Consider the following 27,959-nt stretch of genomic DNA (forward strand, 5'->3'; position numbering starts at 1 on the left):
AATCTGACAGACTGAGGAAATTGAAAGCAGAAGTTAGAACCTGGATGAAAAGTAACATTTCTTAAGACAATAAAATAAGCCTGTCCAAAACTTCTGAAATAAGCATTATATTAAAAAGTGAGATACAAAAAGCATAACATTTTAAGAACTGCAATTAAAAAAAAAAACTTAAGTTTTTTTAAAATATATTTTATTTATTATTTGTTTTACCATTGTCCTTTACAGTTCAATTGATTTCAGTTCCCTTTACTGCAGGTGTTGTAATGCAGAGACTACTGGGGACTAGTTCCCTTGAAAGGCTGCAAACATAAAACAGACGTGAAAGATGGCACAAAAGGGAAAGGAATGATTGCATCCATTATGAGATAAGTATCTGGAAAAGGGCAGACAGACTGATTTGCCCAAAGTTACCCAAAGTAAATTTTTAGCAGAGCTCAGACAGAATTTGAACTTTCCAGTATGAGGACTGATGAATTATTTTCACAACTCGGCTGGGTCCTTCCCATGAAAGGATCTGCTGTGAAAACATGCCACCTTTATGCCCAAATTCTTGTCTTCTGAATGTGAATTATTCCTGTGACTAGGTAAGTAGCAAACATGCTCTCCACCCAAGGCCCATGCCCTCTCCTCCACATGCTCTCCTACTGAAAGGCTGTCTTTCCCCTGTGGCTCCAACCCATGCCCTGCATGTTCTTTTCTTACAGCCTGACTGAAAAAAAAATTAATTCAGAAAGAAAATCACAAAAGATGTAAAAATATTGAAGACTGTGAATTACCTTGGAGCTACCTTGCTTCCTTACAGGGCTGCTGTTTCATACCACACCTAGTCATTAGAATCAATAATTGTCCTGCAGTTAATGTTTGAGCTGCTGAATCTCTGAGGGCAATTCCGAGGAACTATAAACTGGATAAGCACAGAGAGACATCACCACCAACCTGTGCAAAGGTGATTCCCACAGCTAAAAGAAAGAAGCATTTTCAGAGCAAAATAAGCTTTTCATGTTACAGGTAAGGGATGATCTAACTGACATTTCACAGAAAGATTTTAAAAGCTGAAGTGGGGGTTTTGCTAAAGGATTTTCAGGCAGTGTTAGGAACTCAGCTGTCCCTGTAAAATGGATGACTGCTGTGCTAAGGCTTAGTCTGGTTTATATTTGATTTGGATCAATTTCCTCTGTTTTCTCTATGCTGAATTTGAACATCTGAAATCAATCAACTAAAGAAAATAATATTTTTTTCCATGGAACCAAATGCTTGTGATTGTTACTGATCTTTAATCTCCGGGAATATTCTTTGTTCTCTGAATGTTTATTATTGAAAGTCACTGGAATATTTGTATCATGGTTATCCTAGAGATTTCTCTTCAGGCATGGGAAGCATGAGGTATTATTAGGGATATAGCACTGAGATGAAGCTAAGAAATGAAGGAGAAAATATGGCTCCCAGATCTCAAGCTGCTTTTAGTTAAGCTGATGCTATTCTAATCCTGAAACTGCCTGTTACTGAAAACTTTTATATGAATCTATATATACTGGAACTCTACTCTGAGTGACAGAGGAATATGGATTTTGGGGTTTCGGTCCTTGGCTGTGAGATAGTTCATGAGACTTGGTAACAGTTTCCATCCAAAAATAAATGTTCAAGGACTGATCAAAACTTGCAATAGGCACCATAAATGACATAAGGAAATGATGTTTATGTTCCAAGAGAAGGGAACATCAAAGGCACTTGTCATGCAAACTGTGAAACGGCTGAATTTCCACTGCTGCATTTGGTAGTTGGATCTAGACAGGAGAACCTGGCCATGACACAGCCACATTTAGCATTTAATTTGCCAGAATTTTCTGTCCCCAAAAGTACGGTGGGATGTTTCCCCTGAAACTTTCTCCTCTCCCAGTAGGTCTTGCTGCTTCTTTTTTCCCTGAATCCAGACCATGGTATCCCAGACCACTCCATGCAGTTTTTCCTCCCTTTTGATGGCCTCCCCCAGTACTTTTAGCTCCCTGGTGTTCCTCCACCACTGGCAGGCAAAGGGGCACCTCCAGCCATGCCTCCTCCAGAGGGGCAGACAAAACTCTGCAGGGCTCCCCTGGGCACAAACTGCAGCTTTACAGGATGGAGAGGGAACACCTTGGGCACTTTGTACCTTCTGCCTCAAATTAATAAGGAATTAGTTTTTTGAAGTTCCCATATGGCTACTAAGTGTAGCAGGAACAGGCCAATATATTCAGAAGAGAGGCAGGGAGGGGAGAGGAGAGGTTGTATAGGCAGAGGAACTGAAAGAATTTTCATTGACTGTATAACCAGAATATCAGCAACAGTTTTGGTTTGAAGTGTCCTTCCAGGAGGTTCAAAGTGTCTTCTCCTTCTCTCTGCCCTACCTGTGCCACCTCCTCTGACTTCAAGAGATCTGTGAAGGACCCACTAAGGTGGCATCGACAGGGAGCTCAATTTCAGCCCTTGTCTCCTGACAAATTTAATGATTTTCCTGATCACTTCTGGTTTCAAAAGCGAAAAGTATTCTTTTCTTCCAGTACCCACACAGTTATCTCCAGCCCAAGGAAAGAGCCCAGTATTTCAAAGGGTGTAATTGCACACACAGTATAACAGATTGGGATTTGAAAGATAAAACTCTTGTGGCATGTCCTAGAATGAGTGCTCAAGAGAACAGCAGTGTGGGTAGCAGTTTCTATATTTACAGGTCCCCTTTTTGTTCCGCCATTGAGGAAAGAAAAGAAGGGGGGGAAATGGTGTGATGGGAAGCACAAGCAAAAAGGCATCTGGAGGGAGCTGTGCCTCCACACTGTGTTCTCCCCATTGGGGGCCTCCTTGAGACAGATCTGTGGAAGGATTCCTGTAGGTGTGAGCCATGTAACATGAAGCACCACTGAAGATGGCAGCACAATACGCCACATTCACCTCCTTCCAGAACCAGCCTCATTCTCTCTGTTCAAATCTGGAGGCAGTGAGGAAGTAGGATAGCATTTTGAGAAAGCCATCTAGTTTTCAGGAGGATGTAACATAAACTGTGGACGTGTGTGCTCAGCATTTCTTTGAAATTTGAGGCAAAGAGTGCTCCTTGGACTTGGAAATTGTGTTTCCAGTAGCCATTTTGTTTTAATGCAGATGCCTTAGGCTTCCTTTGCCTCTGCAATCTGCAGGGAACAGTTGGATTTTTGGAACCAGAAGACAGACACCTCAGGATGGTCTCTGCAAGACTTTTGTCCTGTAATTAATAGCATTTCCTGTGAACATCTCATAGCTTTAAGGAAAGCAGAAATGAAAATGGGTTTGTGGTACAGAATCTTTGTAACAATGTGGTTGCATGGCTTTTTTATGCCTGGTTCAATCTTTGAGAGCTCTTTGGCGATCTCACATCTTGCATCTCTTGCACCATTAGGCACAAGCTGATGGGCACAGCCTTCCTTGGCAGCCCAGGGGTACCAGTGGTTTCATCTCTCACAGGCAGGGCTGCAGCTGCTCCTTCAGGACCGATTCCTCAGCTCTCTCCCTGCAGCTTCAGGAAAACTCAGCTGTTGCCTTGGTGTGCAAATAGACTGGGCCAACTCTATGGAGCTAAAGTGACTGTCATCTCTTTGCAGGAGCTGAAGCAAAGCATATTCCAGTATGCTTAAGCTGTGTGGGCTTCAATTTCTGCTTCTCATTCACTCGGTGAGTTACAGGTTTTCCTTTGTTTATCTGTGAGCAAACAGCAAAGGTTGCCTGCCAGCCGCCGAGCTCTAATCCATGGGGTGTGCCAGCCCACAGGTCAGGCAGGCCCTGGTGCCAGCAGAGTGGCTGTAACTCTGGGTGTGTCCCCAGCACATGCGTGTGACCCCACAGCAAGTTAAGAAGACATCTCAGTCATTAGGAAAAAAAACTTCAAAAAGCCTAGAAGGCACCAATTTACTTGTTTTCCCTCTTCTACTTCCTCTTTAGGTATCACTGTTTCCAATACGTGAATTTTGTACTAGAAAAGATTAAACATACTGCAACAAATCACCAAAGATTGAAAACATCAGCATAATGAGTTCTGCATTATAATCCATACATGTGCTGACATATTAAATGTATTCTAAGACATATAATGGCTCATAGTTTAAACTGTGCATATTAATGATGTATCCTCATTATTTGATTCCTGTGAATCCTTTTTCAGAGGATTTTCTGGAACTGAAACGTATTAATTATGCTCTTTATGGAGCTTATGTATTAAATGCAATAGATTTACTGATGTTTGTGAAGGCTACAGCAGTGATGACTTCTACTTCACAATTGAAATTAACAGAAAAGACTGGAAAAATGCGTCAAATTCAAGTTCAGTAAAAAATGCCTCAGAATATGGAGAACTTGAGGGGTGCTACAGTGAGCATGTCCTTTTCCCTTTCTATTTCACAAGCTGTTGCTTGTGGCAGTGCTGTGCCCTCCCCTCCCACCCCCATAAAGCCACTCTGCAAGCATTATAGCCATCTTTAGAAGATATACCAATGGATATGGACCAAGAGGTGAAGCCTCTTTGCCCTTCAAGCTCCTGAATAGTGATTCGTGTGGTAGAAATATGTTCGGAAATATTTATGGTCCACATAAAGTAATTTTAATTGATAGAAGTGATATCACTTACTTGTTTCACAGGCTGCACTTTGAACTTGTTGGTTTTTATAGCATCAGCCTTTGTTCCTCTGTGGCAGGGAACATGATAAAGCAAAATCTGTCCATAAAATGGCCCCAGGAAAAGCCTCCAGGAGCCAGGCTATGCCAACCTGTGTCACATGTGAATAGATGGAGGAGGTCAGATTCAGGGTCCTGATATCTGGTCTCTGGCAAGGCCAGCAGTCAGCATTTTGCAAAAATATTAAAAGGTAGCTGCAAAGCGCATTTTCCTGGATGCATAACTATCAGATTGCATTTGTTGCTATTCTTCTGCTGACACTAGTGTTCACTAGCATCCTCCCTCTCCTTCCCCAGCTCTCTGCTTTTGCTTTTTTCAAAGGGAGTCACAAAGCCTTGTAGGTGAGCAGGAGAGCATCTCTAGCTATTATTAAGAACAATATGGAATTACTGAAACACTCCTTGTGACACACACGCACACAGATCAGTGCCTTAGGGTGAATTGTGCTGAACTTAGCTATGTTTTTGTCATTGGCAGAATTAAGCTTTCCATTGGTAATATGCAGACTGTGCTTTTCTGTGAGAAATTGAATAGCTGTCCTAGCAGCAATAGGATCAGATCCAGAGGAAAAGTCACGCAGCAGAGAACACATACTCAACTCTGTGGTGTGATGGACAGGGTGGCAATGGCACTCTAAATCTGTAAAGCAAAAAAAAAAAAAAAATTTTTACTATGGAAGAAAAGAAACTTTACCTGTGCAGCCAAATAATGGAGCCCTTATTCGGGCAGGCAGATCTTCAGTGTTGTCAAGGTAGGTGGTGAAGACAGGAAATTTGGGGAATCTTGGTCTTGCCTTTGAAGAAACAGCTTGATTATCTGAACCACAGTGTGAACCATTGTGTGCAAGGCCTGCCCTGAGAGGCTCATTTTTGCTTTGGTTTTTTTGTTTGGAAGCAAGAACAGTCCTGAAATGTTGGGGCAGGAGTGTGGAGGTCTTTGGGCGCTGGGGAGTGTATGATTATAAAATTCATAAAAAATTGGCAGAAAAAAACATGATGTGAAGACATTGCTAGCCATTAGGAAGAAAACAGAGGCTGAGACAGATTTGTATGACATTTCTGCCATCAGGTAAAAGCCAAATATCTGAAGGACATGTTTGTTCTCTCTGTGGTTTGCATTCACATGCAAGTGATGTGAAGGCACAGGGCTCAAGTGGCTTGCCCAGATGGCTGTGGCACTGATGGGGGTGCTGTAGGGACCCAGAGAGGGCCACCTCATTCCCATACAAAAAAGATTTGATTTACTGGGGAAATTACAAAGGGTGCAGCCACAGCTCCTCCTCATCCCCAGGTGTGATGCTTGGTTTCCAGACACACTTGTTTTCACCACACTTTGTGGCTCTTGGATGGGTCATGGATGGTGCCGCTGGAGACACAGAGGAGATCCATCAAAGATTTTATGAATTCCCTTTTGCTCTTAGTCTACATTCATCTATTTTCATCTTCTGTTTGCTCTTGAAGGTAGATCCAATCTCATTTAATGATGTAGTGGTCAGAAAAGGGCAGGGCACAAGCCTTTGTTCTCTAATTAATTAATAAACCATACTGCTTTTAAAAATTATGTACACTAAAGAGACTGGAGATGTTCAGTGCAAATCTGGAAGAGTCTCTGCCATTATACTCTAGCAAAATAGCTCACAGGAGGCTCAGGGGTGGGGAGCTGCTGTTTGTGAGTGGTGGCAGCAGACCTCCCTCAGCTGCTTTCCTCCATCCCTCTCTCTCCCCCTCTCTCTCTCACAGGCTATATGGCTTAATCTGGAGGGCCTGAGTGTAACTGGACCTCTGAAGGACATGGATTTCTCTGTTCAAGAAGGAGGGGGTCCACGCATCCTTCACCAGGTAATCAAGTGTCTCGTGTTATCCACTCTGGTCAAGAACCCCACAGCTTGCACACAGAGACCACATATGAAGTGTTGTCTCTGTGCTGGTGGGAAGAACAGTCCCCCAGGAGGATCCAAAATTATTTTTTAATTCCTCTCTCTGGGAGTTCAAGAGTCTACATGCAAAGAGCAGGAGACAACCCCCTCTCAAGCACATTTTTAAGAAGATATCCTAAGACAGGGATTAATAAAATCAACATTCCTGGAGAATTTCTTTCCATGTAACTTGTGTCATCATTTTCCTTTGACTCTGAGGTTTTCCTCCCAAAGCCATAACCACAGAAGGACAGATCCAGCTCCCAGGCAAATGGAGGATGTGTGTCATTTTTTTCCATTCCCATGCTCAGACAAAGCCTGTCCTAAGCAGACGTTTGCTTTGGAAACAAACTGCAGATGGGCTTTCTTGCAGCATTCAGGAAATAATGTGAAAACTCCTCTGCTGAGGATCAGAAAAGAGCAGACTTTTTTGAGCAGACTCTTGGAATATCATTCTCTCAGCCAAACACACTGTTGGCAATAGATTTTAAAAGTCACAAAAGCATGAAATTATTTTTATTATGGTGAAAATGCTGAAAAAATGATGATTTCCTCCCGTTTTTGTTGTTTTGTTTTGTTTGTTTTTTCTCCATTGTAGTTCAAACTTGAGTCACCTGCTGTGAGTTTTAGAGCATCTGGTGAAAAAGCTGGAATTATTGACATTGAGCCGAGGACAGGCATCCTGTATATCAATGGGTCTCTGGACTGGGAGACCAAAGAAGTGCACAAGCTGCAGGTAAAAGCTCAATGAAAAATAGGAAGGGAGAAGTATTCACATTCATCCTTTTTGGGTATACCTGATAGTAAGAGAAATCTGTTGAAATTTTGAATCCTTTATTTTGCCTATGTTTCCAGGCAGGCTTTTAATTTTTAATATCAAGATTTGCTGGAAGACATACGGTTTTGTAGCTCTCAAAGACTGAACAGGAAAATTCTCCTTAGCAGAGGAAGGCTATGTTCAGAAAACAAAAATTGTGATGCCAACACCAACCCTTTAACTCTCCTAATATGAGGGGAATAGTTGACTGGAAGTAAAATCCAGCCTCATGGATGAGCTCCTGTTGTTACCCCTGAAGGCTGATAGGGTGAATTCCATGTCGGGTGTAGAAAAATGAACTATTGTAATAATTTAGAAACTTTATAATATACATGGTGACAAACTGAGGTTAGCTCAGTTGGTTAGAGCATGGTGCTAATAATGCCAAGGTTCGATCCTTGTGTGGGCCATTCACTTCAGGGTTGGACTTGATGATCCTTGTGGGTCACTTCCAACTCGGAATATTCTGTGACTCTGTGAAACAGTGTGAGTGAAAGACATTTAGGCAGAGAGGCACAGATCTAACCTCTGTCAGATAACAGCAGAAAGCTGTTTGGAAGATGTTAGACTCTAAGAGAGGAAAAAGCTTTTTGTGCTTGTCCTGCTATTATATCCTTTTCATGAGGATCTCACTAGTGTAAACACTATTGAGAATGAAACAGTGGATGGGCAGTCTTTGGGTCTCAGTATAGCCTTGTCCTCTTAAACCATGTCAAAAATGGTGTTGTCTTTTTCTGAGGCACTAGCAGCTGAGAAGATGATCATGAGAGGATCAGTATCTGAACAGAAAAAGTACATGATGATTTTTTCAGCCAACCTTAGCAGTCTTTCTAAAGTCTAGCAATTCAGGTTTCATGGTTTCACATTCTCAGCTCTAAAGCTGAGATTGGAATTAGAGAGGACAATTTCCTACCCCCAGAAGTTAATAACTCTAAGCATGTGAATAATTTATAGACAAGAAGTGATGACAGAATGAAAAAGTTATGCTTTTTAATTAAGAAAAAATAATTAAGAATTAATTTTTCTTTACTAACCCTTCTATCAGACTATTTTTTTCTGATTTATATTTATAATAGCATTTAGCTATAAATGCTATATCATGTTGGATTTTCCCCTTGTTTGCTAGAAAGTATATACTGGTATTTAAAGGAAAACACCAATGAATTCTAAGCTGTGCAAAAATACAAGTAGTCTGCTGAAACTGGAAGTGGGAAATTGTCCTCTGAAAGGTGTCATCAGAAGCAGAAGTGAGTTATTTTTTTTTGTTGGCATTATATACTGTGACAAATTTTTGTCAGGCAGCTACAGTGGCAAATTTGTCCTTGTATGTGGAGCTATCCAGTGGTGGCTCTCACCAGATTTGCATAGCAGCAAGGGTGACCTGGCATCTGACATCCTGATATTAATTTGTGCCTTTTAACTTATCTGCATGAAAATATTTACTTGCTGTTCCTTCTTTTTTCAAATCAGGTGGAAAGTCTGGATGACAGTGGAAAGAAAGTTAAAGGTCCCTATACTGTTACAATATATGTGGAGGATATCAATGACAACCCACCAGAATTTAACCAGACAAAGTACTATGGAGTAGTGAGGCAGAACTCTCGTCCAGGTAACTGCCGCTGTAATTAAACATTATCATTAATAGGAAGGTAGGTAAATTAAGCAGGAAGGTAAAGTGGTTGCTATACAAGCTGGAAAAAGATCAGTTTTTCTTCCCACAGGTCTGCACAAAATAAGGATGAAAGCCTCTATAATATAATGAAATGGCAAAGAGGTGACCACTATGTGATGTAAAGGGATGAGTGCAATCAGAAATAATTTTTTATTACTTATTCTTTGCAAGTGTCACTTAACAGACAAATATTGCTGCTCTCTCCATGGCTCTGGGGAAAAAACAAACAAAAAACAAACAAACAAAGAAAACTTATGTTAGAAGGCATTTAAAATTTAAAGGCTACCAAAGAGTATACAGAAAAAGAATGCTAAGACTGAGTCTTCACATATCAGTGAAAGAAAGTGCCAGGGTAGATATGGGGTATGTGCTTACCATGAATGATGCTTCTCAGAACACGGGCTAAACCTTAACATTTGGAAGAGAGTTTTAGATTATAAATTGCAGTGATCCAGTCCAAAAGTCATGCAAGTATCAAAGAGCAGTAAGTTGAGACTTACATCTTAGAAATAAGACAAAGGACTCATACAGCTGTTATTGCTGTGGCTATGGACTCAAGAAGAAACTTTTGCTAAACAATATGCATATAAACCTCCATGGGGTCAGAAAATTATTCTGAACCATATTACTGTATTCTTCAGTGCATCCAAGTCAAAAAGATTTTGAATGCTGCACTGGTGCACAAAAGGTAAAAGTTGACTTACATTACTGAGTGTTTTCATTTTTTTTCACTGTATGATTGTTCTTTTATTGTGTCCGTGTTGCACCACTTTTATCAAGGTGCTTTGGGTTCAACTGATTTATGTAAGAACTGCAAAGTGGCCTTAAGGAGAGATCCCAGTGAGGTGAATTCTGGGTTCAGGCACTTGTGTGTGATAGATAGCTCTCTGCTGATTTAACTCTGTCACCTTCTTCATCAACTGGTCACCACACCTATTGTGATCCTACTAAGCAGAGCTGGTGGAGGGTTGACCTGTGGGATGGCATAGAGCAGTGTAACCTCTGCACATGGCTTCCCATGAGAGATGCATTATGGAACAATGGTAGCTACCCATAAGTTGCTTTCCTGGTTTGACAGCTCTGCTCGAATGGACTTTGTGTTAAGGTTCAGTCTCTTCTCTTACCACTGTTTCTTCTTCAATCCAAACAGGCAAGCCCTTCATGTATGTCCATGCCACTGACCGTGATGATCCTACAACTCCCCATGCACAGCTGTCTTACAGCATTTTCCATCATTTTCCCAACCCTTATGATGAAATGCTTTTCCAGATTGATAATGCAACTGGAGCAATCTCACCAAGCAGGAAAGGTACGTAAAAAGATTCTTGATTGCACAGAGCAAGCATGAGTTCTGCGATATGCATAGGAACAAAACAACAAGGGTCTGATGCTAAATTCTGAATAAATGTAGTCAGTGGGACGCACTCACACTCCACTAAAGCCCTAGTTTTGGGGAACTTGTTTTCTCCCATCAAATTCAAGGGAAGCTATCAGAAATAGAGATTGAGATCTAAAAGTACACTGAGAAGAGAGATAGATCCTCTGGCCTTCAGGACTACACTGTGTCATATCTTGGAATTAATTCTCTGCCATGAAATCTAGAAACCCAAAAGCAGTAACGTGCAAAATGCAGAGAAAACTCATCTGGACATGTGATCCCAACTAAATTGCAATGATTTAGAAACACCCATTTATTCTGCTGGGCTGAACAAGTGCCTAACTGGGGCGAGGGCTGTTCAGTGATGCCTCTGCACAAAATGAGACCACAGCACAGAGGCCTCATACTATTCCATCCACATGATGGAATGTGGATGGAATGCTGCATCTTTCAGAGAACCCAGAGGAAGTGGCTTGCTGAGGTTTGTCCCAAAGGACCATCTAAGGAGTAAGTCTGAAGCAGTTAAAGAACCATAGTGCATGTAGGAGGCAACGGGCAGATTAACAGCCCCCACAGCCTCTGTGTCATTTCTCCTGACTCTTTGCTCTGTCTCTAGGCTCTTATTACTTGGATCCTCAAAAACAGGACACCTTCATACTTGTTGTCTCTGTGAAGGACATGGCAGGGACAACATCAAATGCTTTCACCAGCAGTGTCGATGTGATCATCACTGTGAAGGAAAGCCTATGGAAAGCTCCCCCCATCATTTACATCAAAGAAAACTCAACCCAGGTCCACCCTGTCAACATCAGCAAGGTAAGGTCTTTGACCACACTCCTTGAACTTCTCCTTGTACCAAACAATTGTTTTCTCACAACTAACTGTGAAGGTGTCCCCACTGCATCCAACACCAGGTTCTTCAGAAGGACTTTGACACCTTCCAGTTTTTTTTTTTTTTTAATATGACATCCTTTGGAAATGATTGTTAGTGAAGATCTCATTGATTTTTTGTTAGCACGAAAGTTAATAGTCTGAAGGTGACTGACATACAGTCAATACAAACACTTGAGTGACTGAACTTTGCCTTTCAGTTTGGGACCAAAATCCAGTCATGGGTCCTCCAGGCTTTGAGCAAACCAAGAGTTTTTGGAGCTTATTTTGAGGTTAGCTTCTTCCACTTGCAAAAGAGCAGGGCAGGGGACCAGCTCCACAGCAGCCCTGCTGTGAGCAGTCCCTCACACTCAGGGACACCTGCTGTGATCAGTTTTGTATCATGCAGCACAACTGCTACATCAAAAGTACTTTGAAAGGACTAAAATACCTTCATTCAGGTCCTGCATTCCCAATATTCCTCTTTCCACAGTTCAAGCACAATATATTGTGCTGATAACTACAGACCAATAGCAGTGTAGACATCAGTACATATTAACTAACAGGCCAACAGCCTTTCAGAAATATTTGACTTTGAAAAATGCCTTGGCAATGACATCCCCAATGCTGTCATCCTTTGTACATGGCAGGATTCCATGGATCCTGTTTACAAGAGTAATTGGCTTGGTGCTATTCTCACTGGCTTCAGTGACAGTTCAAGGAAATCCAGAATGAAAACAGGTGGAAGGAAGACTAACATGTAAGGGTGCCCCCATTCTGGGGTCTCTTGTATATAAATTTCATGTGGTAGCCAATGGCATGTTGATTCTGCCTAGGGGAAAATGAAATGCAGTTGCTGCTGTATAGAACATAAATATTAATTTAATGTTCATTAACTTACCAGGCTGTGTATTTAATTTCATTGTAAATGTGTGGCACCCCAGAAAAGAGCCTTCCTCATAAGCTTTGATGAATGTAAAGAGTGTGCGTGCACCTATTTACAGATAGGTACCAGGTATTTGTTTTCACAGAATCACAGAATCATAGAATATGCTGTATTGGAAGACAGCCATCAGGATCATTGGGTACAACTCCCGGCCCTGTGCAGGACACCTCAAGAGTCACACCATGTGCCTGAAAGCATTGTCCAAATGCTTCTTGAACTAATGAAGGCTTGGTGCTGTGACCACTTCCCTGGGGATCCTGTTCCAGTGCCCAGCAACCCTCTGGGTGAAAAACCTTTTCTTGATATCTAACACAGACCTCTTCCAACTCAGCTTCCTCAAGTCCTGCCCCTGGTCATGAGAGTGAAGACATCAGTCCCACCCCTCTGCCTCCCCTCATGAGGATGTTGAGGCTTCCCCTCAGTCTCCTCCAGGCTGAACAAATCAAATGTCCTCAATTGTTCCTACTAAGGCTTCCCCTCCAAACCCTTCACCATCCTCGTGGCCCTCCTTTGGACACTCTCTAATAGCTTCATGTCTTTTTTATATTGTTGTGCACAAAGCTTCACACAATACTCGAGGTGAGGCCTCCCCAGTGCAGAGCAGAGGAGGACAATCTCCTCCCTTGCCTGGCTGGTGATGCTGTGCCCCCCCAGGACAGGGTTGGCCGTCCTGGCTGCCAGGGCACTGCTGGCTCATATTTAACTTGCAACCACCAGGATCCTCAGGTCTTTTCTGTGGAGCTGCTCTTCAGTCTCTTGTTCCCCAGCCTATCCATACAACCAAGGTTGCTCCATCCCAGATGCAGAATCTGTCACTTTGTTAAATTTCACTTTGTTGGTGATTGTCCATCTCTATAATTTATCAAAGTCTTTCTGCAGGGCCTCTTGGTCCTGGAGGGAGTTGTCAGCTCCTTCTAATTAAGTGCTGTTTTGTTGTTCCACTTCTCTGAATTAAATAAAACAAAACAACAGGCAGGAATAGAGAGTGTTAGGAGAGGAAATCATTAGTATCAAGATATTAAAATGCAAATAATGGTTTTTTTTCTCATAATCACTATTTATCTCCATATCACAAAATCCTTTTATAAAAAGGTATGTGTTGTATCCCATCTGGACAGATAGAGAAACTGTGGTAAGGTGGCTTCACCACACAATTCAGAGAGCAGAGGTGGATTATCAGTCTGATTTTCTGTAATTCATTCCAAGAGCCTGCCAAACTGTTAATTTTCTGGTTTATGAAGCTAACAGGAATGCAATTGTTTCTGTTTGTGGTCCAGAAATAATCCCTATTAAATCTCACTCTACACTTCTGACTTCCTATCCTGACTTGGTTTTTTTTGTTTGTTTTTGTTTTTGTGTTTTTTTTTGTTTTTTTTTTTTTGTTTTGGTTTTGTTTTTGTTTTTGGTTTTGGTTTTTTTAGGTGCAGTCAAATGAACCAGGTGTAATTTATGGCATTTTTGAAAAAGAAAAGCTGCCAAGGCTCCCATTTTCCATCAGTGAGAATGGCGATATTTATGTGACCCAACCATTGGACAGGGAAGAAAAGGATACTGTAAGTAAACACATAAAACTTCACTGGTGGCAGAGGGCACAGCAGGAAGCTGATTATTGGTGTGGGAGTAAATATGAGAAAGCTCAACAGAAAGGAAGGGGAATGGGACGGGGAGAAAAAAGTTTTGTTTCTTGTTACTTCTGTTTGGAAATGATGTGATATATGTGAAAGTTCATCCACCTATTATACTGTAAACAGGCTTCAGGTTCTTACCCTGGAGTGGATCTGGCAGTAGCAATCATTGCCCACAGCATATGTACAATGTACAGCATGGACCAGCTATGGCAGGGTGTAGGTGCACAAGTAAGAGGTAGGGAGTGGGAAGTGTGGAGTAAAGGAGATCTGGAGGTTTCAGATCTACTTCAGACCTAGGGGACCTCAGATTTTAAAATCCTTTGAGAACTCAGGCCTCAGAAGCTATAGGGTGAGGGAAGAGTTCTGATTTAAGAGAGAAAATACTGAGCAAACTCATGAGAGGATATTTCATATTCCCATAGTTACATACTAAAATGCAAAATATTGTCACAGTGGACATTCAAACCATCTAATTGTTATATTCTTGTTGCAGTATACATTCTTTGTGGTGTCAAAAGATAACACGGGAGAACTGGTGGACAAGCCTTTGGAAATTCACGTTATTGTGGAAGACATCAATGACAATCCCCCTGTGTGTCAGCAGGACCTCACTGTAATTGAAGTTCAAGAAAATGAAATGGGAGGTAAGAAAAGAACTTCTGTTAATTTATACACCTCATTGTAGTCCTGTTGTTTCCAGCTGTGTGTGAATGAAGCTAGAAATTCTGATCCCAAAGATTAAAACATGGCTGTCTCAGGGAAATATTTTCCTATGCAAATAGGCCTCCTGTTTTCACTTCAATAATTCTTGTGGAAAGGATTTCAAGAACCTGGGAAGGACAGACTCAAAACATCTACTTTAAAAATGCTGTTTTATTTAAAACATAAAACTGCATTTTCTTACAACCACAGATTTGGATAACTGCATTGACTATGTATAAGAAAAACACCTCTTTTATTATCAATACTAGAAATACTGTTCTTAAAGTGCTATGAGCCCATTTTCCCTCATCCAGCTACAACTCCAGCATAACACTTTTGACTTCAATGGACCATTACCAAAATCTGCCCAATGTCTTGACATCAGTTATTTGGTTTCAGGACTGAAGAGTCTGCTGTTACAGCCTTTTGGACTGCCCTAACCCCAAACCAGTATGCTGGGATGCTAAAGCGAAAACTCCCAGAAGTTAAAAGATTGCATGTCCATTGAAGTATTTTCCATACAGCTTCATTTTTACTGACCCTCTACTCTTTGCACTGGTATCACTGCTGTCACTGTGTATTTCTGTGGAGAAACGGGACCACTGCATTCTGTCTGACTTCCATCTCTGCTCTGCTACAGGAAGTAATATTGGCACCGTGTTTGCTACAGACATGGATAAGAAGGATACCCTTAATTCTCGTCTGCATTTCCAAATCCAAAGTCAGGAACCTGAATTTCCCTCAATGAATCTCTTCTATATTCAACAAGACACTGGGACTTTGCAATTAACTGGCCGTTCCTTAAACAAGCGTGATTCAGCCAAGTATTTCTTGAAGGTCCTGGTGACAGATTCAAGTAAGGAATGCCTGCTGATATGCATTGGAATAACTCTGTCCACACTGGCATGACTTGTGTTCAGTGTCTAAGGGATGTAGGAGACAAGGAAGATTTGCTGAATAGGCAGTAGCACTGAGAGCTGTCTTGCTCTGGCATGGTACTTGCACTCTTCTTGAGATTCAGGGAGATTAATCATGATTCATAATACAAGCATGGAAGGGAACCAGCTCTAGGACAGAATGTGGCTAAATTGGGAAGCTTGTTAACAAGTACTTCAGAAAGAGATTTCCTTCCACAGGGGGGAAAAATGAAGAGAACATGATTGTGGTTTTCCCCCAGATCTTTCAAAGGGACTTAACTGAAAAAAAAAAAAATCAAGAAATTAAACAAAGCTGCTCAGACAGTACACATAATATTTTAAAACATTAAGAGAATATTAAGCTGGAATTAAACTTCAAAAATTACTTTGTTCCTTATGTAAATTGTCATGAGTCCTTTGTGATTCACTGAATGGAAAGGAAATCAAACTTCATACCAAAACTTAAAGCTTTGTGCTGGAATCCCTAGAGTCAGGCAAAACTTGGACATGAAGGAGCTGGCAGGTAAAGATGTCTGTAAATTAAATAGCATCATTTTAGCAGATGATGGAAAACCTTCCAGAGGGAGGAAGCTGGTGATTTGTCTTGGATGCTTATTTGAATTCCAAACAATGTTGTTTAGAATTTTCCTTAGCTTTCAGCTCATGAGGCATGTTCGTAAAACACTAAAATCCATCTATATATGGATATATTATGCTTTTAAAATCACAACCTGCCATTGCTATGGGTTCCCCTGCTCAGGTAGTGATTAGATTTACATTAATCTGAAGTTGGCCTGTAACAAAATTGGGAGCGCTGCCTGATGACCAAGAGGACAAGAGAGCATTTTTAAACCAGGGTTTACTTTTTGACATGGAAAAGTGATATGACTAACACAATTCATAGATATCATCATCCTGTTAAACAGATATGGTTTTAAAAAGTGAGGAAAATTAAAGAGGATGGGACAGTGCTGGAGAAATTGGGAAGATCAATGGTAAAATAGAGCGAGGTTGTCATTGACTAAGAGATATCTGAGATAAGTGCTTCTCTCAGCTTAATGCTTAGATTGGGCAATCTGGCAATGCTCACTTTTGCTCACAGTGAACCCTTCTGGAGGAGAGTTATTTTTGGCAGAAAGGCTGGTGTGACGTTGTTTGTCTCTTTCCATGCAGAATTCGAAACAATCTGTGATGTGGAAGTACATGTCATTGACATCAATGATCAAATTCCCATCTTTAAAAATTCAGATGTGAGTATTTTTAACACTATTTTGGATGTTCCAATAACTTTTGACAAGTGTTTGAGCATACCTTCAATGTCTATAGGATGTCAGCAAGAAACTAGCCATTTACAGAACAAGTAACAGAGTAACTACTAGTAAAAATAAAGGTAAAATATTACTGCAAGTCTGCATATAAACTCTATCTAGACAATAAGCAATGGGACAGACTAACAGCTAATTATGAAATTTAAGGTAATTTGCTCAGTGGAAAACTCTGTACAGAAAGAAATTTTTCTATTAAAGCAGTTTATTCCAGAAATGCAAGTTCTGAAGGGAAAGGGGGAAGAAAAGGCTTTAAAATTAATCAAACAGCTAAATGGAAAAAAGCTGGCATCTCCCAAGTACCTTTCCAAACACAGCACTAGTGTACCCAAAACAGCCAGAAGGTGAATGGGAATCAAAAGCCCTTATGTAGCCAGAAACAGTGGTCCAGTGATCCCTGCCCAAACCTGATTCCAGGATGGGTGTCAGGCTCTTGCCTTTTCTCTGGTGGAGGTGCTGGCATCCGGCAGAGACCTGCAGACATTTCATGACTTCTGCCTGATGGCCCAAGCCTCCTGGCAGACACTGGAGTGGCTGAAGTACATACACAGAGGTGTCCCAGCTCCCACCACTCCTGCAGGCCGTGGGTTCAGGGGAGCTGTCTGGCCTGTCAGGCATAGTTGTCCTTTCAGGGAAGCTGTGTTGGTTTTTGGGCCTTGCAGACTGCATTGCCCAGCTCTCTGTTGATGGCATGGCAGCGCAGTCTCATGCAGACAAGGTGCCTACAGAGCAGGTTTTACACCGTCTCACCTCAAGGTCTTGGTCCAGGACCTGGGTCTCAAGGCGAGGTTTATGGACAAGGACACACATTAGAGTCAGAAGATCCAGGATGCTAATGTGGCAACAACCTATGGTGCTTGAAGCAATCAGATATTTAACAATGAGTGGCCAGGGTGCTCACAGGGTACAGAGAAGCTGTACTACCCCTTCTGCATGATCATGGGCTGGTTTTCACAGAGGAGCTAAAGATTTGGGCCTGGTGCTGTACTAGTGGCACTGACATAGATCCCATCACCTACGATGAATGTGTGGCTAAAAAGGTTCCCTCCTTTGTGTGGCTGCTGTGGGTTGAAATATATCCACGCATGTGGGTCACAAGCTTTGTGCTTGTGCTGAAATTCTTATCCACAAATGGTTGTGCTAAAGTTCTTATCCACAAATGGTATGTCATGTTTCAACAACACCTCTCTCTCTTCAGTATGGCAGCGTGACTGTGGCAGAAGATATCCCAATAGGAAGTGTGATATTAGAAATTGAAGCAACTGATGGAGATGAGCCTGCCACAGGGAGCTCCCTCATCATTTACCAAGTGAAGGAAGGTGATCCAAACAACACGTTCATCATAGAGACAGACTCTGAAACAAATCGAGGGTTCGTCAGGATTAACAAGGTGAATAGATGGATTTTATTCTTCTCCTTTAGTGTTACTTATTTGTCATACAGTTACTGGCCTGGTAATGATTTGTGGGGAGGGTGTTGACTGGTGGGGACACCCTAAGCATGGTGCAGACTGCAGGAGGCTCCACTTCTGGACTCAAGCTCTGTGCCTGTGCAGTGCTCACACACACCTATCCTCCTGCCTTTGCTGTACCCTCACCACCACCAGCAGCTCCCTCCACTGGCTCTGCTGCTGGCTGCTTCTCCAGAAGAGCAGGTTCTGGACAATGAAGTAGGTCTTTATGCACCATAATGACAAAAAAAAGGCATTATTTGAGTGATTTTGCAGCAGCATTTAAGGACAAGAGAAAGCCAGCTAATGCTTCCATGGGGTGTGGTGGTAGTGATGGGCTATGATGAGGCAGATTCTCCTCCCAGCAGTTGCTCTGGCCATTTATGGCCTTTGCAAAGCAAGGTGCAAATGTAGCCAGCATGTCTCAATGTCAGCATGGAGATGCAGTTTGTTCCTGACGAGGGGAACATTAACTGCGATCAAGCCAAGGACAGCATGTGCTGCAGTAGGTGATATAGCCCATATGCTGAATGCTGGAGACAGGAATATAGGGAACACTTTTTGCTGCATCCATGAGTTTCAATAACCAAATTGCTCTCCCTTTGAAATGAGCCTTGGACTATGGGTCCAGGAAATTATCACTCATTTTCCAAGGGGTGCCATATTGTGTGCCTCCAGCTCATGTGCTGCCACCAGGCCAAGTGCAGGCAGAGGCAGCGTTTGGTGAACCGTCTTCAGCATCAGCCTCAGCCTCATTTTTTCCCAAGGAGGCAGTTGTGAGAAACTCTGCGGTGTAACAACCCTTGCCTGACTTTTGGCACCCGGAGGTCATTTGAGGCCTTCTCATACAGTGCTATAAATACTATTTCTGTAAACAGGATATTGTTATTAAACTTAGTTGGGCAGGTGGCAACATTATTAGAAAATGCAGTTGCTGAGGAGGCCTCTAAACAGGCATATGGTTTCATTTAAATGGAACATTCCCGGTGTAATTTTTTCCTGACAGCTCTCTTTTATTTTGCCTGTGTTTGGGATGCAATCTCCTCCTTGAGAAGAAGGGGACTTTTTAGTTTCTCATTGGAGCTCCCCACAGCAGCAGAACCATTGCTTCAATAACCCTTTTTTTTTCTAATTCATCCAGGCTCTTGATTTTGAAACAATTCCTGTGTACAATCTGGTGATCAATGCCACAAATCCTGAACCGCTGGTGGAAGGCGTGCAATACAACTCAAGCTCTCTTACCCTGCTTAAAGTTTTTGTGACAAATGTGGATGAGCTACCTGTTTTCCGGAAGCCAGTTTACAGAACAGAAGTGTCTGAAGACATTCCTGTCAACACCTTGGTCATGACGGTGGAGGCCTATGATCCTGAAGGGGATTCTGTACGGTAAAAAAGAGTGACTGTGATTAATTAATTGAGTTAGGCTTTCAAAAGTTTTTCTAAAGGAAGTGCAAGGAAATTATGCCCAATACTTGGCACAGGGAAAAATACTGTTTTTACAGAAGTCTCATCTCCTAGTAGAAGGGGGACATGTGGTGGGGTGGGGGCCAGCAACCCACCTGCAGCAGACTGCTGGGTAGTACTTTTCTGACCAGATTTCTGTCTGTACTGTGAACATCAAACATCAGCCTTGAAAGAGGAAACCACAAGGGAAACAGGCTAATTTATATCTCCAGGAAAAAGGTAGAGCTGGACTAAGAATAACAAGGTTCCATGTCCATAATGCCTTTATCAAAAGAATGAAGCATATCCTGTGTACCCCTGAACCAGTAGGAGAGTAGCTGCTTTTCATGTCATGCAGGAAACAACCAAAATACACAACCTCAGCTTTTTCTCCACCAAAATACACAGCCTCAAGTCTACAACTGAAAAATAATTCATTTTAGTTCCTAGCTGTCAGAGATGACACATCTCTTTCTATTGTGGATGCAAAGCTCTGTGCAAGACAACTCCTGTGCTGTGTTGCATGGTGTAAATGTACCTTACACAGTAGAGTCTGATAGAGGAGTTATTTGTGACATTTGGTGTATAATTCCCAGCTGGAATGCTGAACAGATCAACTCAAAATAAACAGTTCTTGAAATTTAACTAAAATTCAGCAAAACACCAAGTGGTTAATGGAGTTAGTTGCACAATGTGACTCTTAGGCCTCCTGTGGGTTCTTATTCCCAGAGATTTCTCATCTGGCTTTCTACTTGTTCCTAACTTTTGGGAACTTATCATGTTTGGCCTTCTGTCAAAGTAGTTTGAAAGTGAGCCACATAGTCCAGAAGCTCTGGGGGATGATGACAGAGACACATGACAGGAATTTAGATATACATAAACCACATTTCTGCTAAAAATAGGTTAAAGGGCATAAAATAAAAAGTATAAAAAGTAGAAGACATACAAGCATGACATACAAGCTGTTTCTAGTGTAAAGGGTACTGAAAGAACAAAAACATTGAATGAGAAGATCTGGTCACTTCCACTCAAGCAAGTGCCTATGCTTTAACTGGGTCATATGCTCATGGTTACATTTGTATAAGTAAATACCCAGGCACCTGGGTTTAAACTGGATTTTTTAAACAATTATATAAACGCAATCATGTGGTGATGCTTAAAGCATTCTCTGTTCCAAGACTGCCCCAAAGGTAGTTACAGGCTGCTCCAGACTGGCAGAAGATAATCACCATAGTTCACATTCTTGATCCACAATAGGGTACCTTGCTGCACTGGCCTCTCTGTCCCCCAGCCCTTGGCTTGTGCCCCCATCAAAACCAAGATGTGGAAGATGTGATGGGGTGAGATGGACACGGGGTTTGGACAAATCACACTTCTGGACTAAAAGCTCAGTGCCATCCCAGGCTACCCATTTAGAAGGAAAGTGGAATTGCAAGCACACAGGCTGTAGTAGAGACAACATTTCTGTAGTTCTGCTCTCACTCTTATTCTGGATGATTTTGGCTTGTCTTCCTCTATCTGTGTCTCCTGGGTGGCTGTAGTATTGTGGTACTGTGACTCTTCCAAGAATCCTTTCTTTGAGTACAACTGTAATCAAGCCTCTTACGTAAAGTCGACAACAAAGTATTTGCTTTGTCGGAATTTTTTCCCGATTTGGAACAGTATATATGGTTTTTTTCCCCCTATTTCTTTCCAAAGATACTCCTTGGAAGGTGACGTGAGAAAATGGCTGAGAATTGATTCAGCCACTGGGCAGGTATACACTGCTTCCCCTTTGGATCGAGAAACTGAAGAAATATACTCAATAGAGGTCGTTGTATCAGAGCTAAGTAAGTGATGAAACAACTAAATATACACACAGAGGAATCCCCTGTCCTTACTCTTTTATGAGGAATTATCATACCTACTAATGATACCTACTAAACTTACTGTTTAATAGCTACTAAACCCATGAAAAGCACTGGAACATGTAATCTCAGATATACATCCTGTAGTGTATCCTTAAAAGTATGTATTTCTTAAAAATTTAAATTTCTTGCAGAAATCTTGGTGCTGTTGATAAAAAGGATTAAAATAGCTTTCATGAAGTTGGTTACGGTCTTATATTTGCTTGAATCACATGACATATAAAGAAGATTCAATATTTTTCACTGTTTTCAGTATTAATATTTTCTGCCGCTTTTTTCTCTACAGCTATGAAGATTTTAGTCTTTCTCCTAGGTATGGTTAGGCTTCCTGAAAACATACCCAGAGAGTAGTTTGCAACCTTCTACAGAATTTCATTTTATTGTAATTAAAACTAATATTCTGTGAGGTCTGAAATATATTAGGACTTCTAGTTCTAGCCATTAAAATCCTACAATTTTGGCTTGCATTTCCTGTATATAAAAGCGGGATGGAAAACTCAAGACATTTGATGCTTAAGAGTGTTCCAAAGAGCACTGGTCATTTGGATGTGACTGCTTGCCAGACATGATGGATATGACAGATTACTAGGTGTGATCTGCCTCCTTTCCCTTGTTAGTGCTCTGTAGCTAGCAAGAGCTGGTGGTAAATAAACAGTGCTTGTTAAAAAGAAGTGGCAGCTACCAGAAATCCCTCAGGACCTCCTGAGACCTTGTTTCTGCCATCTTTAGACAGAACAATACCTTTCACTGCCTATCTGATGGTGTACCTCTGTGATAGCTGCAAATGCAACAGCCCAGAGTGTAAATCCAAGAGGTGCATGTAACTTTGCATTCTGTTAAACTTGACAGATAACGCAGCTAAGAAATCCAAAGTGTTCTTGATTCTACACTTACGTGATGTGAATGACAACTATCCACAAATAGCTACGGATTATCCTACTTTCTTCTGCTACCCAGTCAGTGGAGGAGAGAGAACTCTCATTCAAGCTACTGATGCTGATGAACAGTTTTTTTATTCAAAATTTACTTTTTCCCTTGCGGATGAGATGAATGCAAGAAATAATTGGGAAATCTCAAAATTCAATGGTAAGCTAATTCAGCTGTTCTTACAATGGTATGGGACTCACTTGGTACTCCGGTGAATATGAAGAATTATAGAATTCCTTTTCACTATTTTTATTGCATAACCAGTGTTACATGTAGGAAAAAAATGGGGTTGTCGAGAACACCAAAGTCATTAATTATTTTTTGCAAGACGTAAAACCTAGTATGTTGCAAGCTATAATTTCATGAGTATTTTTGAGAGAAAAAGCATGTAAGTATGAAATATATGTGTGTTTAATGACTACAAATCACTGCTGAAAAAGAAATAGAGCAGTTTGCAAATTGTACATTTCTGACATTTCATGTGCAAAAGGAAGTCTTGCCTCACAAAATGAATGGAGCTTTTTGAAGGGGACAGTAAGCACATGAATAAGTGCTTGGCTGATAGAGCCTGTCTGAATTAATAAAACATGTTTGATGAATTGTCCCACTAGAGAAAGCTAGGTTGCCACAAATTTAATATTATGAAAGAATAAATAATAATTTAAAATGCAGGACTTGGAGTAAACAGTCAGCTCTTGCAGTGAAGGGAGTTCATGTGTGGTTTTCCAAAGGTTTTTTGCTGGGATCTGCATAACTCAATATATATGGATGTGCAATGAGGAGGCAAAGTTTACTCATTATACAAAGTTATTTGAGTAGGAACCAAGTGTGAGGAATATCAGAACATTCTTCCAAGACTGATCTGCTTGAACAATAAAATTCACAGGTGCTAGTGAACCCTGGACTCCCAAATTCACTTTTGAAATCATGGGCGCTGAGCTGGCCATTATGACTCAGGAAGGAGAACTGTAAGCAGTTCCATGGAAATGTGAGATCAGCAGTATTCAGAGAAACAGGTCAAATATTGAGGATTACCAGGAAACAACCAGACAAGAAACCTGAGGACATCATTATGCCCCTGTATATATGCATAATTTCTTCAAGCTTTGAACTCCAGTCTCTCTATCTCTGCCATAAAAATGCAGTATAACTGGAAACAGGTTTAGATAGGGTGACAAGGATAATCAGAGTTATAGAATGGCCTGATATAAGGAAGTGTATAGGAGCAGCAAAGTAAGCTACTACTTTTAATCTTGGAAGACAGCAGGGAAAAATGCAATAGAGAGATATAAAATTATGAATGCTGTGGTCAGGGTGGCCAAAGGTTCATCCTTTGCTCTCTCGTCCAGTGCACAAATCTGGGACCCTCAAATGAAGTTTGTGGAGTTATTTACAGTGCAGATAGAATAAGGAGGTAGCTGACTTGGGAACTTACTGTCTCAGGGTGTTGTCTATGCAGAAATTTTCTACACGTTCAAAGCAAGAAATTACTTCTTGCTCAAGAAGTCTCTGAGCTGAAAATGTTTAAAGGGTGAGAGGGAGGAGGAAATAAAATACACGCTTGCTTTTTCATCATAATCTCCATTTATTCTAGAGACAAGATACTTGCATCAACAGACCTTTGATCTGATCCCAATGGCTATTTGTACCTTTTCCAGTTTTTAAAGAGTCTTAGATGTGACAGTGTAAGTTCAGTAGAAGGATGGTCTGTCCTGCATTTCCTTGGGAACAATTTAAGCTGATTCTGGTCTCTATGAGTATAGGGGACTATTCCTGGTCTAGGTGGGATGCTATCAGTGTAGCACTACCCAAGATCAGATTTGGCCTGGTGTAGAAATTAGGAAGGAAATTTTACAGTCATATTATGCTGAAGGCCAGACTAGGCTTCTAGATATTCCCTTTTTACTTAATGTCTGCAAACCAGTGAGATCCTGGAAGACATTGAGGAAAACAGGAATTACTGTCATGTGCAAAGCAGCCTTAAAAAAAAAAAAAAGATCACTTGCAGCTGGTATAAATGTTGAACTAACTTTCTTTCTTGTGCTGACATGAATGTCCCATTTCCTACTTACAGCTACTCATGCTTACCTGTCCCTGAAACATGCTAACTTTGAAGAGAAGGTGTATGATGTTCCAATAATACTTAATGACAATGGAAAACCGCCTTTGGAAAACAAAGTGAATCTTAAAGGTATTCTGTGCACAGAACTATTAGCTTCAAGACAGCAGTTACATTTATAAATAATCAAGTGTGACTACTACACTTCTCATTAACCTCATGGCATTTCCTTTTGCAGTAAGCATCTGCAAGTGTTCCAGTGAAAATTCATGTTTTATTGAAATAGACCGTGAGCACTCCTGGCCAACCGTTGGGCAGGCAATTGGGATTCTATTTGGGGTCCTGATCATCATTGGTAAGTCACTTCTTCCAGGTTGATTTGAAGCAAGATCTCTGAGATATGATGGTGCTGCTACATTTTTCACATGAATTCACTTGTTGGGTGACTATTTGTCAAGCATGTTGCAGAATGAGTGAAAGAGGAGAGATCCCATGATTGTGTATCCTGATGGCTGCAAACTTCTAAGTTTTTGTAATGTAAGAAAAGCATCCAATGGCACAACAACCAGCTAGGACAGAAGAAATTGCTGAACTTGTAGCATATTGTCATTTCATTGCTATTTACTGCCCTTTGCCTGTCAGGGAAGGGACTTGAATTTGTCTTAGGCATCCAGATTACAGTGAAAATAGTGAAGCTTCCTACTTATGGTATCTGTACCTGTAGCTTATAGTTACCATTTTATTCACCTATTTCAGCTTTGCAGGTTTGCATCTTTCATATTCATTCTAACAGTGATAAAGAGAAAATAAATTTATATACAGTATAATGAGCTCATCATGATTTTAAAAGATCAAATTATGCATTTTATATATATATATATATATACATATATATATATATATATATATAATAGAAACGAGGGACTGCATCTCAAGACAAACATGACAAATCCCTGCTCAGAGGGAGGAGGGGCTAAAATAGACACTTTGCCATCTGCTCAGACCCTAGAGGAAAAGTTTTCCTTTGGGGGAAGGCCTCTGAGCCCCAAGGTATCTGATCCTGCCCAGCACTGCCTTGAGTCCATGCTCTTGGTCCCATGCTGCACGGTTCTTCCTCAAAGCTGCTTCTGTTCAAGAGGTAAAGCACTGTGGATACCAGGGCAGTGTCATGGCCCTTGCTGGAACATCTTTTCAGAAAGTTTACTCTTCCCTTTACATACAAACACTCTCTGTTTTTCAGGTGCCATTTTAGCAGGTGCATTTTGCCACATGAGATACAAAGAGAAAAATGAAAAGAGTAATCCCAAAGATGCAAAAGATGATGCTGAACTCAACAGACTGGCTTAATGACTGTTTCATCAAGAGACAAAACTGCCCTTTGGGCTGTGAATGAGTGCACTGTGAAGCTTCCAAAGCCCAGAGATGTACTATCACAAACACGATATAAACATGCAAAAGTAGACTCCCAGGGGTTTGGCCTCGCTTTTGTACATAATACTATTTAGTCACAAAACATAAAACATATATAACCTTCAGCAGCAGCCATTAATAAGCTTATCAGCTTTGACTAAAGTGTTAACTCATGACAACACCAAATGATGAGCCCCTTCAGGGATCTATACATGGGACCAGTCTCATTCATCTGACAGCTGAAGTAAACATGGACTTTACAGAGGATGACATTTTGTCGACCTGCGCATATTTGTCTCTTTCCAACTCAGTAATTCACTGAAGAGCAGTCTGGGGAATAGTCCTGTGCTACATTTGAAGATACCCCATGAAGCTGTAGGAATGTCTCTGACTCTCAGCAAAGGAGATCCCAAACTTATTGCAATCTGCAATTTGCCCTGGGATGTGCCTGCTTATATTATACTGTATTTGTACTATCAATGTGACATTTCAGTTCTTCTTTTTTGATATCCCATATAGTAAAACCAGTTTGTGAAGCACCATAGCCTTTCATTACAGTTTCCAAGTTAAAAAAGCCTATGCTGAGTCATGTAGGTAATATGCTGTTTTATCATACTGCTGCAAATATTGCTCTTGCCCCCTACACATAAGATAAGAATAAAAATGTTCTTTAAAGATTTTACTCCCTGCTTATTTTATAAAATAAATAAAAAATGAGAGGGTGCATGAGAGCATTGCTACTTGGTTCTCTATTGTGTTTAACCCTTACTTTCACCTATTACAGATTAAGAATAGCTCTTAGGCCAGAGTGATATGTGTCCAGCTGATTCCAGATGCAATGATTGCTGGAGCCACATCTATCCTAGTTACAGTAAAATGTATTTGAACCCAGGGTTACATTCAGAGAAAAAAGCCTTTCTCCTGACAGCATGCCTATAGAAGGGCATTTTTGGTGACGGTTTGAGGAAGGCTTTTCTTTTAAGCTATAAATAAAAGCTGACAAATATTGTATTAAACAGAAAAGACAATATACTTTTGAAAACATTCAAGAAAAGGTCATAGGGAAAAGAGCATATTTGTTTACCCAGGATTTTTTTAATGACTTTTGCATGCAGCACAGAACCAGAAAGAAAAGAGCACTTTTTTGGTAGCATTGCATTTATAATAGGTTTTCCTAGAATGCTGCCAGCAAAAACTTTGCTTTTGGGCTTCAGCAACACAACCCAATTGTTGTACCTCTTGCCCCAGCTTCCCCAGCTGTTGGAGCTCTGTGATTTGCTTGGGGGCTCACTGCTGGAATGTATTTATTTTATGATGGGAATGTAATCCATTATATTTGGAAAGTATGACATTCAGTTACGTCAGTGTGTGCAGGGATTAAGATTAGTATATTGTTTTATAAATAAAGGAGCCAAAGATCAGCAGTTGTCGTACTTGTGTATACCAACACGGCTTTATCTGAAGATAGGGAAAATGTGCAGAAGTTCCCCTTTGCTCTATCTCCCTGACCTCTCTTTGTGTTTGCTAAGTTTACTCAAGTGCATCTCCTATTTTGAATAATTTCTTTCCTGGAGAAGGGTCAAAAAAAAATTCTTTCCTCATTTACCTACATTCAGGACTGGTTTGACAGCAGGACCTTGTCCCTGTCCCCAGCCTAACATTTCCTCTGTTTCTTGTGTCTCATGGGGTAATTCACTGCACCCTCTCCCACCTGCCCACAGATTGGTGGAAAGCAGAGCTTCTCAGAGGAGCAAAAAAGTTTCCCCTCCTCAGGGTCTTAAACACATTTTCAGTCTTGAAGATTTTCATTCTCAGTGCATTGGGAATCAGCCCTCCTGCAGGTATTTAATAAATGTTGTTCACATACGGTAGGAGAGTCTGAAGGAAACCCCCCTGGGGTGTTCTTTCTCTGGCATCTGCCCTG

At 41.0% G+C, this 27,959-nt stretch overlaps 1 protein-coding gene across 1 annotated transcript; it reads left to right on the plus strand.

The window, feature by feature from the left end:
- Window positions 1-925: 925 nt before the first annotated feature.
- CDH17 (cadherin 17) lies at window positions 926-26,717 on the plus strand. The gene is made up of 18 exons (XM_068184905.1): window positions 926-1,008; window positions 3,603-3,672; window positions 6,409-6,507; window positions 7,183-7,320; window positions 8,872-9,010; window positions 10,224-10,382; window positions 11,068-11,267; window positions 13,689-13,820; window positions 14,389-14,539; window positions 15,238-15,453; window positions 16,688-16,764; window positions 18,038-18,229; window positions 19,431-19,675; window positions 21,431-21,561; window positions 22,489-22,725; window positions 24,641-24,757; window positions 24,864-24,980; window positions 25,866-26,717. The coding sequence occupies exons 2-18, from the start codon at window positions 3,628-3,630 to the stop codon at window positions 25,970-25,972; spliced, it is 2,502 nt and encodes an 833-aa protein (XP_068041006.1). The 5' UTR covers window positions 926-1,008; window positions 3,603-3,627; the 3' UTR covers window positions 25,973-26,717.
- The last annotated feature ends 1,242 nt before the right edge of the window (window positions 26,718-27,959 follow it).

This window comes from Anomalospiza imberbis, chromosome 1, assembly GCF_031753505.1.
Source record: "Anomalospiza imberbis isolate Cuckoo-Finch-1a 21T00152 chromosome 1, ASM3175350v1, whole genome shotgun sequence".
Lineage (NCBI taxonomy): Eukaryota > Metazoa > Chordata > Aves > Passeriformes > Viduidae > Anomalospiza > Anomalospiza imberbis.